This window comes from Bos javanicus, chromosome 29, assembly GCF_032452875.1.
Source record: "Bos javanicus breed banteng chromosome 29, ARS-OSU_banteng_1.0, whole genome shotgun sequence".
Taxonomy (NCBI): Eukaryota; Metazoa; Chordata; class Mammalia; order Artiodactyla; family Bovidae; genus Bos; species Bos javanicus.
In genome coordinates this window covers 1,474,635-1,487,121 of record NC_083896.1, presented here as the reverse complement: position 1 = coordinate 1,487,121, position 12,487 = coordinate 1,474,635, and the positions used below count along the sequence as shown (strand labels likewise).

The 12,487-nt window shown below is 41.5% G+C and overlaps 1 protein-coding gene across 6 annotated transcripts in view; it reads left to right on the top strand.

Annotated features, from left to right (window-relative positions):
• The window catches only part of DEUP1 (deuterosome assembly protein 1), a 142,307-nt gene extending 130,278 nt beyond the window's left edge, over window positions 1-12,029 (top strand). For 5 of the 6 annotated variants that reach the window (XM_061405985.1, XM_061405988.1, XM_061405984.1 and 2 more), the window contains one exon: window positions 11,630-12,029. In XM_061405985.1, coding sequence (XP_061261969.1) covers window positions 11,630-11,806 — 177 coding nt within the window. In that variant the 3' untranslated portion in view covers window positions 11,807-12,029. Of the gene's footprint in view, window positions 1-8,091; window positions 8,144-11,629 lie in introns of all 6 variants that reach the window. The other variant, XM_061405986.1, reaches the window with a different exon arrangement.
• Window positions 12,030-12,487: the final 458 nt, after the last annotated feature.

Below are 12,487 nucleotides of genomic sequence, written 5' to 3'. Positions count from 1 at the left end.
TTGCCTCCTTTGTCAAAGAGAAGGTGTCCATAGGTGCGTGGATTTATCTCTGGGCTTTCTATTTTGTTCCATTGATCTATATTTCTGTCTTTGTGCCAGTACCATACTGTCTTGATGACTGTGGCTTTGTAGTAGAGCCTGAAGTCAGGCAGGTTGATTCCTCCAGTTCCATTCTTCTTTCTCAAGATTGCTTTGGCTATTCGAGGTATTTTGTATTTCCACACAAATTGTGAAATTATTTGTTCTAGCTCTGTGAAGAATACCGTTGGTAGCTTGATAGGGATTGCATTGAATCTATAAATTGCTTTGGATAGTATACTCATTTTCACTATATTGATTCTCCCAATCCACGAACATGGTATATTTCTCCATCTATTAGTGTCCTCTCTGATTTCTTTCACCAGTGTTTTATAGTTTTCTATATATAGGTCTTTCGGAGAAGGCAATAGCACCCCACTCCACTACTCTTGCCTGGAAAATCGCATGGACGGAGGAGCCTGGTAGGCTGCAGTCCATGGGGTCGCGAAGAGTCCGACACGACTGAGCGACTTCATTTTCATTTTTCACTTTCCTGCATTGGAGAAGGAAATGGCAACCCACTCCAGTGTTCTTGCCTGGAGAATCCCAGGGACGGGGAAGCCTAGTGGGCTGCCGTCTATGGAGTCACACAGAGTCGGACATGACTGAAGTGACTTAGCATAGCATAGCATATATAGGTCTTTAGTTTCTTTAGGTAGATGTATTCGTAAGTATTTTATTCTTTTTGTTGCAATGCTGAATGGAATTGTTTCCTTAATTTCTCTTTCTATTTTCTCATTATTAGTGTATAGGAATGCAAGGGATTTCTGTGTGTTGATTTTATATCCTGCAACTTTACTATATTCATTGATTAGTTCTGGTAATTTTCTGGTGGAGTCTTTAGGGTTTTCTATGTAGAGGATCATGTCACCTGCAGCCACCATCACCTAATACCAAAACCTGACAAAGATGCCACAAAAAAATAAAACTACAGGCCAATATCACTGATGAACATAGATACAAAAATCCTTAACAAAATTCTAGCAATCAGAATCCAACAACGCATTAAAAAGATCATACACCATGACCAAGTGGGCTTTATCCCAGGGATGCAAGGATTCTTCAATACCTGCAAATCAATCAATGTAATACACCACATTAACAAATTGAAAAATAAAAACCATATGATTCTCTCAATAGATGCAGAGAAAGCCTTTGACAAAATTCAACATCCATTTATGATAAAAACTCTCCAGAAAGCAGGAATAGAAGGAACATACCTCAACATAATAAAAGCTATCTATGACAAACCCACAGCAAACATTATCCTCAATGGTGAAAAATTGAAAGCATTTCCCCTAAAGTCAGGAACAAGACAGGGGCGCCCACTTTCACCATTACTATTCAACATGGTTTTGGAAGTTCTGGCCACAGCAATCGGAGCAGAAAAAGAAATAAAAGGAATCCAAATTGGAAAAGAAGTAAACCATTTTTAATTTTTGTACATAGTGATAGAGAATCTTCTAATTTCGGTCTTTTACCTGTAGCTGTCTAGTTTTCCTAGCACCATTTATTGAAGAGGCTATCTTTTATCCATTGTATATTACTGCCCCCTTTGCCATAGATTCACTGATCATAAATGTATGGGTTTATTTCTGGGCTTCCTATCGTTCCACTGATTTATGTGTCTGATTTTGTGCCGGTTCCATACTGCCTTAATTACAGTAGCTTCATAGGGAGTATGATTCCTCCAGCCCCATTCTTCTTTCTCAAGATTGTTTTGGCTCTTTGGAGACTTTTGTGTTTCCATGCAAATTTAAAAATTCTTTGTTCTAGTTCTGTCAAAACACTATTAGTAACTTGATAGGAATTGCATTGAATTGGTAGATTGCCTTGGGTAATATGGTAATTTTAACAATGTTCATTCTTCCAATCTAAGAACATGGTATATCTCTCATCTGTTTGTGTGATCTTCAATTCTTTCAATATTGTCCTATAGTTTTTGAAGTATAGTTCTTTTGCCTCCTTAGGTAGGTTTATTCCTAGGTATTTTATTCTTTTTGATGTAATAGTAAATATGATTGTTTCCTTAATTTTTTTTCTTACATTTCATTGTTAGTGTATAGAAATGCAACAGATTTCTGTATATTAATTTCATATCCTGAAACTTTACCAGATTCATTGATGAGCTCTAGTTTACTGGTAGCATGTTTAGGATTTCCTATGTATAGCATCATGTCATCTACAAACAGTGACTATTTTACTTCTTTCCAATTTGGAATCTTTTATTTCTTTTTTTTTTTTCTGATTGCTGTGGCTAGGACTTCTAAAACTGTGTTGAATAAATGTGACAAGAGTGAGCATCCTTGTCTTGTTTCTGATCTTAGAGGGAATGCTTCCAGCTTTTCACCATTTAGTATGATGTTAGATGGGGGGTTGTCATGTATGCCCCTTATGCCACTGAGGTTTCTTTCACTTTCTGGAAAGTTTTTATCATAGATGAATGTTGAATTTTATCAAAAGCTCCTTCTGCATCTATTGGGATGATCATATGGTTTTTATTCTTCAATGTGTTAATGTGGTATATCACGTTGATTGATTTGAATGTATTGAAAAATTCTTGTATCCTTGGTATAAATCTTACTTGATGGTGGAATATTGTTGGAGCTGGTTTGCTAGTACTTTGTTGAGGATTTTTGCATACAAGTTCATCAGTGATATTGGCCTGTAGTTTTGGTTTTTTTGTGATATCTTTGGTTTTGTTATCAGGGTGATGGTGGCCTCATAGAATGAGTTCAGAAGTGTTCCTTCCTCTGTAATTTTTTGGAACAGTTTCAGAAGGATAGGTCTTAACTCTTCCCTAAATGTTTGGTAGAATTTACTGGTGAAGCCATTTGGTCCTGGACTTTGATTTATTGGAAGCTTTAAAATTACTGATTTAATTTCAGTACTTGTAATTGGTCTATTCATGCCTTCTGTTTCTTCCTCATTCAGTCTTGAGAGATGGTACCTTTCTAAGAATATTTTCTAGGTTTTCCATTTTATTTGCATATCAGTTCAGTTCAGTTCAGTTGCTCAGTCGTGTCCGACTCTTCACGACCCCATGAATCGCAGCATGCCAGGCCTCCCTGTCCATCACCAACTCCCGGAGTTCACTCAGACCCACGTCCATCAAGTCAGTGATGCCATCCAGCCATCTCATCCTCTGTCGTCCCCTTCTCCTCCTGCCCCCAATCCCTCCCACCATCAGAGTCTTTTCCAATGAGTCAACTGTTCGCATGAGGTAGCCAAAGTACTGGAGTTTCAGCTTTAGCATCATTCCCTCCAAAGAAATCCCAGGGCTGATCTCCTTCAGAATGGACTGGTTGGATCTCCTTGCAGCCCAAGGGACTCTCAAGAGTCTTCTCCAACACCACAGTTCAAAAGCATCAATTCTTTGGCACTCAGCTTACTTTATAGTCCAACTCTACATCCATACATGACTACTGGAAAAATCATAGCCTTGACGAGATGAATCTTTGTTGGCAAAGTAATGTCTCTGCTTTTTAATATGCTATCTAGGTTGGTCATAACTTTCCTTCCAAGGAGTAAGCGTCTTTTAATTTCATGGCTGCAGCACCATCTGCAGTAATTTTGGAGCCCAAAATAATAAAGTCTGACACTGTTTCCCCATCTATTTCCCATGAAGTGATGGGACCAGATGCCATGATCTTCATTTTCTGAATGTTGAGCTTTAAACCAACTTTTTCACTCTCCACTTTCATTTTCATCAAAAGGCTCTTTAGTTCTTCTTCACGTTCTGCCATAAGGGTGGTGTCATCTGCATATCTGAGGTTATTGATATTTCTCCCAGCAATCTTGATTCCAGCTTGTGCTTCTTCCAGCCCAGCGTTTCTCATGATGTACTCTGCATATAAGTTAAATAAGCAGGCTGACAATATACAGCCTTGATGTGCTCCTTTTCCTATTTGGAACCAGTCTGTTGTTCCATGTCCAGTTCTAACTGTTGCTTCCTGACCTGCATACAGGTTTCTCAAGAGGCAGGTCAGGTGGTCTGGTATGCCCATCTCTTTCAGAATTTTCCAGAGTTTGTTGTGATCCACACAGTCAAAGGCTTTGGCATAGTCAATAAAGCAGAAATAGATGTTTTTCTGGAACTCTCTTGCTTTTTGAATGATCCAGCATATGTTGGCAATTTGATCTCTGGTTCCTCTGCCTTTTCTAAAACCAGCTTGAACATCTGGAAGTTCACGTATTGCTGAAGCCTGGCTTGGAGAATTTTGAGCGGTAGTCTGAGCATTCTTTGGCATTGCCTTTCTTTGGGATTGGAATGAAAACTGACCTTTTCCAGCCCTGTGGCCACTGCTGAGTTTTCCAACTTTTCTGACATATTGAGTACAGCACTTTCACATCATCATCTTTCAGGATTTGAAATAGCTCAACTGGAATTCCATGACCTCCACTAGCTTTGTTCGTAGTGATGCTTCCTAAGGCCCACTTGACTTCACATTCCAGGATGTCTGGCTCTAGGTGAGTGTGAGTGATCACACCATCGTGATTATCTGGGTTGTGAAGATCTTTTTTGTATAGTTCTTCTGTGTATTCTTGCCACCTTTTCTTAATATCTTCTGCCTCTGTTAGGTCCATACCATTTCTGTCCTTTATTGAGCCCATCTTTGCATGAAATATTCCCTTGGTATCTCTAATTTTCTTGCAGAGATCTCTAGTCCTTCCCATTCTATTGTTTTCCTCTAATTCTTTGCATTGATGCTGAGGAAGGCTTTCTTATCTCTCCTTGCTATTGTTTGGAACTCTGCATTCAAATGGGTATATCTTTCCTTTTCTCCTTTGCTTTTCACTTCCCTTCTTTTCACAGCTATTTGTAAGGCCTCCTCAGACAGCCATTTTGCTTTTTTGCATTTCTTTTTCTTGGGGACAATCTTGATTCATGTCTCCTGTACAATGTCACGAACCTCTGTCCATAGTTCATCAGGCACTGTATCATATCTAGTCCCTTAAATCTATTTCTCACTTCCACTGTATAATCATAAGAGATTTTATTTAGGTCTAGTGGTTTTCCATACTTTCTTCAATTTAAGTCTGAATTTGGCAATAAGGAGGTCATGATCTGAGCCACAGTCAGCTCCCGGTCTTGTTTATGCCGACTATATAGAGCTTCTCCATCTTTGGCTGCAAAGAATATAATCAGTATGATTTCGATGTTGACCATCTGGTGATGTCCATGTGTAGAGTCTTCTTTTGTGTTGTTGGAAGATTGTATTACTGTCAATTTCTCCTTTTATGTCTGTTAACATCTGCCTTATATATTGAGATGCTTCTATGTTGGGTGCATATGTATTAACAGTTGTTACATCTTCTTTGATTAATCCTTTGATCATTATGTAGTGTCCTTTGTCTCTTGTAACAGTCTTTATTTTAAAGTCTATTTTGTCTGATAAAAGTATTGCAACTCTGGCTTACTTTTGAGTTCCTTTTGCATTGAATATCTTTTTCCATCCCCCCACTTTTAGTCTGTATGTGTCTCCAGATCCGAAATGGGTCTCTTATAGGCAGCAGTATGCCAGTCTTTTGATCTTGGATCTTTTGATCCATTCAGACAGTCTGTGTGTTTTGGTTGGAACATTTAGTTCATTTATATTTAAGGTGATTATTGATATTGATATTTATATTGATACTCACTGCCATTTTGTTAGTTGTTTGGATTTGTTTTTATAGGTCTTTTATTTCCTTTATTTTTTGTGATTTGATGATTATCTTTACTGGTATGACTGGATTCCTTTTTCTTTTTTGTGTGTATTGTTATCATAGATTTTTCATTTGTAGTTACAATGAGGTTTTAATATAGCAGTCTATATATATATATATATATATATATATATATATACACACACATATATAGCAGTCCTTACATATAGTTATCTATATATAAATGTTTTAAGTTGCTAATCTCTAATTTGAAACACATTTAAAATGCCTTGCATTTGTACTCTCCTTCCCTCACAGTTACCATATTTTTAATATAATTTTTATATCTAATTGTTTTGTGTATCTCTTAACTGCTTATTGTAGAAATATATGATTTTACTACTTTTGTCCTTTAACCTCCCTGATTTCCTACCTTTACTTTATCTTTTCCTTTACTAGTGAGATTTTTCTTTCCATAATTTTCTTGTTTCTAGTTGTGGCCTTTTTCGCCTAAGGAAGTTCCTTTAATATTTGTAAAGCTGCTTTGGTGGTACTGAATTCTCTTAGCTTCTGTTTGTCTACAAAGTTTTTTATCTCTCCATCAAATCTGAATGAGAGCCTTGCTGGGCAAAGTATTCTTGGTTGTAGGTTTTTCCCTTTCATTACTTTAAATATATCTTGCCACTCCCTTCTGAACTGCAGAGTTTCTGCTGCAAAATCAGCTCATAACCCTTTGGCAGTTTCCTTGCATTTTATTTGTTGCTTTTCCCTTACTGATTTTAGTGTTCTCTCTTTAATTTTTTCATTTTGATTACTATCTGTCTTAGTGTGTTACTATGTGGGTTAATCCTGTTTGGGAGTCTCTGTACTTCCTGGACATGGGTAGCTATTTCCTTTCCCAGGTTTGGGAGGTTTTCAGCTATTATCTCTTCAGACATCTTCTTGGGTCCCTTTTGTCTCTTCTCCTTCTGGGACTTAAGGCAAATATTAGTGTACTTGATATTGTCCCAGAAGTCTGTTAAACTGTCCTCATTTCTTTTAATTCTGTTTTCTGTTCAACAGCAGTGATTTCCATTACTCTGTCTTCCAGGTCAGTGATCCATTCTTCTGAATCATTTATTCTGTTGTTGATTGCTTGTAGTGTATTTTTTCATTTGAGTTATTGTATTACTCATCTCTGCTTGGTTGTTACTTATAGTTTCTAACTCTTAATTTCTAATTTCTCACTCTGTGTATCCATTCTTCTCCAGAGTTCTTTGAGCATCTTTATGATCATTACTCTTAACTCTTTCTTGGGTAGATTGCCTATCTCCACATCACTTAGTTCTTCTTATAAAGATTTATCTTGTTCCTTCATTTGGAATATACTCCTCTGCCAGCTCATTTTGTCTAAGTTGCTATCTGTATTTTTATGCATACAGTAGGTCAGTTAACATTGCTTGACCTTGGAGAAGACGTCGTATTGCGTCTGAGCAGTACACTCCCCTGTTGTCACCCCAGCTAGAGGCTCCCCCTGAGAGGGCTGCTTGCGTCCTTCTCTTGTGGCAGGGTGTGTAGGTGTCCAGGAAGCTTGGTCAGTCCCTAGTCTGGTTGGTTGCCAGACCCTGTCTTGTGTAGACTTTGCTGGCTGCTGTTCAATGGGGCATGGTCATGAAGTGCCTGGTTATGGAATCCTAGGGAGGCTGGGGCTAGTGCTGGCTCACTGGTGGGCAGGATCAGGGTCCCAAAGACTGAGGCTTTTGCCCACTCACTGGCAGGTAAAGCCAGATCCTGGGGTTACTGCCTGCCTACTCTCAGGCAGACGTGGTTCCTGGAGTCTGGCTGCAGGGCCCAGGGATCCCAGAGCTCATTTCAGATCATTGTCAGGGAGGCAGTTCATGATACTGTTGGGTATGGGGACTAAGGTGTCTGGAGGTTGTGTTAACCTCCTAGTTGTCAGGGCCAGGGCCAGCTAGTCCCAGGAAGGTCTGGCGTGCCTTACAGGATTATAGTTTTCTTGCTTCTGGTGTCTGCTCCCTGGTGGGTGAGGCTGGTCTAGAGGTTTGTGCAGGCTCTCTAGAAAGAGAGGCTGATGCCTGCCCACTGGTAGGTAGAGCTGGGTCTTGGCCCTCTGGTGGTCCAGGCCCTGTCTAGGTGTATCCACAGGTGGCTGTGTGTCCTTTAGTCTTTAGGAAGCTTGTCTGCTGACGGGTAGGGCTGTGTTTCCCCCCAGTTAGTTGTTTGGCCTGAAGTGTCCCAGCACTGCCACATTCAGGCTGTTAGGTGGGGCCAGGTCTTGACGCTAATGATCCAAGATGTCAGCTTCCAAGAGCATTCGTGCAGTTGAATGTTTCCCAATATGTCTGACACCAATGTCTTTGTTCCCAGGGTGAGCTGCAGCCATTCCCTGCCTCTCCAGGAGACTCTCCAAGGCCAACAGGTAGATCTGGCCCAGGCTCCTATCAAATTACTGCTCTTGCCCTGGGTCCTTGTACACATGAGATTTTGTGTGAGCCCTTTAAGAGTGAAGTCTTTTTCCCCTAGTCTTGTGGGGCTCCTGCAGTTAAGCCCTGATGGCCTTCAAAGCCGAATGCTCTGGAGGCTCCTCTTCCCAGTGCTGGAGCTCGGTGTGGCATTCAGGACTCTCTCTGCTGTGGGAGAACCTCTGCAGTTTAATTATTCTCCCATGTGTGAGCCACCTCCCTGGGGGGTGTGAGATTTCACTATATCATGGATCCACTCTTCCTACCTGTCTTGTTGTGGTTCCTTCTTCTGTCGTTCATTGTAGATCTTTCCTGATAGATTCCAGTCTTTTTCTGTGATGGTTGCTCTGCAGATAGCTGTGATTCTGATATGCCTGTGAGAGGAGGTGAGCTCAGGGCCTGTCTACACCACCATCTTCCCCACTGGTGTTTTGTACCCCCATGTCGATCAGTCACTGCCCCTGACAAGAGGGGGGATTGCAACTTCCCAGGCGAGGCAGGAGGCTCCAGTTCAGCCACGGGCAGATCTGCAGAGAAGGGGCCACCTGTGAGCTGTTAGCAGCCAAAACCCAGGGCAGCTGGAAGGTAGACATGCCAGCCTGGTGACAGGTGTGGGTAGGCATGGGCAGCATCCATTATGGCCCCTGCTTGAACCACTCAGATCCATGTTCTCTTCACATTGTTCATGCCATTCAGGCCTAGCTTCTCCAAGATTCTGACTGGTCATAATTTCTGGGAAAACTTACGGGAGGAGGGTCACTGGAACAACCTGTAGCCCTTGGTGCCATCTGAGGCCTTAACTGACGCTCACAGTCTCCTCACCCACTCTAGGTTCCCTCCCCTTGGCCGACACTCCCGTTGGTCCTGATGGCTGGCCTTGGGGGGTAAGCCCTGGTTCCTGTGCCCTTAGCAGGGTGTGGTTTGGCGCCTGTACTTAAAACTGGGCGTGAGAGCACCGAGAGAGCCCCTCCGTGGATTACCTGAGTCCCAGACGTATTCTTCGCTGCCCCCGTGTAGTAACGGTCTCACCCCTGATGATGCTCGGGGTCAGGTGCCTCTGCCAGTATCGCACCTCTTTTCTGTGCCTCCGACTTGTCAGCATGGAGAGTCCTGTGACTAGATGCTGCCAAAGCTTTAAGTTTGCGGAGACTCCACGGTCTCACTTGGTGAGACGCTTTCCTTCTCTGACACCAAAGACCTGTCGACCAACAGAGCCTAAAGACAGAGAGAGAAGGTACAAATTCTCCAAGAGGGTGAACAGAGAGTGAAGCCGTTCCTACGTCCTCCCTTCTGTTCCCAGATCACTGTTACAGACACAGTAGCCTGTGACAGCCATTGGTTTAAAGTCCACACCAAATCCTGAAGAATGGCTGCCATGCTCACAGGATATGGTTCACAAGCTGATGCCTCAGCTGTGCCTTCAGGAAGCCTATCAGGTTAGCACCCTCTGCAGACAAATATGTCGTATGTGGTAGAACCAATGGACACCTGATCATGCCCTCACTGCCATACTTCTCTGCTGTAAAGTAGGTTTATTATTAATCAGGATCTCAGGTCAATCAATCAGTTACTCTGTGAGCCCTTAGACAGTGGTGCTGGCCAAGGCCCTGCAGGCAGGAGATGCAGACTGTAGGATACACGTCAGTTCTGGTAAGGATGGCATATTGCCCTTTCTGCCCTTTCCAAGGATTGAGGGACCTGATGTAATCTGTTTGCCACAAAGAGTTTGGTTGATCTCCTTGAGGGATGGTGCCATATCAGGAGCTCAGCTTTGGTCTCTATTGCAAGCAGATCAGACATTCAACAGGAACAGTAGCTAGATGAACCTGGGTAAAGGGAGGTAGAGGACCCATGCATAATTCTATTGGAATAGCCAAGTCAGAGACTAGGTCAGGTCATCCTGTCTGCTTCTTAGATGCTCTGTCTCAATCAGGACTCACGAGCATGACAGGAACTGTCTTGCAAATAGTATACAGTGTTCTGCTGCAGATGGCATGGCTTAAGGGATTGTAATACAGCTTTCCCTTTGAAATTTGCCAGAGGCTTCACAAAGAGCCTACCATAATTTTTCTCTACCACAACTTCTTCTAGTATAAAATCTGCTAAGTCATTTCACCCGAGTAGCAAGACAGCTTGTGCCCCACTCCCAACTGACTGCAGAGCCCTTTCTTGCTCTGGGCCCTTCTTAAAAACAAACAAAACAGCCGTCTGTGTCACATAATAAATGATTCAGATTATTCCTCCCCAGAGTGGAACATTCTGCCTCCGAAACTTGAAGAGACCTACCAAGCCTTATGCTTCTTTCATAGTGATAAGAAGTACAAGGTACATTAGTTTGTGCTTAAAAAGATGTCCTGACATGCTCCATATCTCCAGACACCTACATAGTGTCAAGCCCTGAATTGCTTCTGGGGTTTCCCTCTTAACTCTCTGAAGTACCTCTGTCTTTCCAAGCCTTCAGCCTGCTTACCAATTCTTGCTCATCATATCTTAGCACAATGCTCGTGTTACTGTATCTGCAGTCTTTGGAATGTCCAACTGATCCAGGCTCCTCCAGAGTGTGTTATGACAGCACTGTTAGCATAAAACATCATGTTGGGGCGAGAACATGGATGTTGTCTGTCCCAGAAGAATGCTAGCTACTTCTGACCTTCCTCCTTACTGAGTATTAAAAAGAATATATTTGCCAGATCAACAGCAGCGTCCCATGCCCCCCAGACCGTCATATTCTCTTTGAGTGAAGACGTGGTACCTGGCCCGGAAGCTGCGCTGGGGCTGCCCCGTGAGCTGGCTGCACGCCCCCGCCCCCGCCCCAGTCCATACGCCCCTGCCAAAGACCAGGCTTGCGGACAGTGTTCCGATCGTGGACTCTTCTTAGGCTTTATAAAAATCCCATTCTTCCAATAAAACAAAAGTTGAAGAAGAGTCTGGGGGTGCTGCAGAACTAAAAACCAAAAGTAAAAATTTCCCCAACTTATTTTTTTAATTAACCTAAAACATTAATTTTGAACGAAGCACTGTAAAATTATCTATCATTGCTCTTTATTCCTCAGTCACACATTTGTGTGTGTGTAAATAAGCACTAGACAGGTCACAGGTAACTGAGCACTTCCACACCACATGAAGGGTGCAGCCCGGCACTCATCACTGAGGTGATCTCAGCTGCAACTGGACAGACAATATTTACCCTCCTACCAAACATCATGCTTTTATCCCGCCTCACCTGGCTCACTGCATGCAGCCGTGAGCCCCTTTTTAAGCCAGTTTTTGAATTTGTTCCTTGAGGACTTCATTAGCAGTGACTACATCACACTGGTGTGGAGAGCTCAGCTTAAGATATGTTTTTCATTAAGAGCTGCAGTGTTTGACAGTTTGTTTACCAAGAAACACGAAGATTGTAAAAGACCTTGTGTTCCTCATCTAACTTTTTCTTCTTTCTTTAGTCTCCCCCAGATATATCCTTCCCGGCTTCTTTGGCCACGCAGCATTTCCTTCTGGAGGAGGAGAAGCGAGCAAAAGAACTTGAAAAACTTCTAAATACACATATTGATGAACTGCAAAGACACACAGAATTTACTCTTAATAAATACACCAAGCTAAAACAAGATAGACATATATGAGCTTTTAAACGTTTTTATTTGCTTCCCCCACCCCAGGAAAACAAAGCTCTGGCAAAATATTTACAAAGCTGATTAATGAAACTGAGAAATTTTGTTCTGTTTTCTTGAGTAAATCATTTCTGTAAGGCAGCTAGAAAATAGTAAGTATTTTGTTTGATAAAGCTCTTGGTATTTCTGTATTAACATAATAAATTGTTCAGCTACAGAGTTACTATAAAATAAACATGACTACTTCAAAAGAGACTTGTTCCCTCCAGTTTAAGGAATTGTTTGGAATTAAACATGCAGCTTTTTCCCACTTTAATGTGTACGGAAACCCATTTCCTCTGTAACAACACATGATGAGGGAAAGGGCTGCACTATATTCTAAGAATAAACACATGAAGTGCAGCTCCATTGTACTAGGTTTGAAAGTTCAAGGATTTTTTTTAAATGAAAAATATTAAGTATTTTAAACTATGTAAATATCCTAAAATTTCTTTTAGAAAAAAAAACCGTAGAGCTTACTGTTTCTGCATTCATCTTTGTAATGTCTTTCTGTTTTAACGCAAAAAGATGTGGAACATACTGTGTGCATGCTTAAAACATGTGCCAGATTAATGCTTCATGTACTAATTACTTCATGGATATAAAATAGAAAGCATCGTTGTTACTTTCTCCTTTGTAATACCTCTGTTTTAA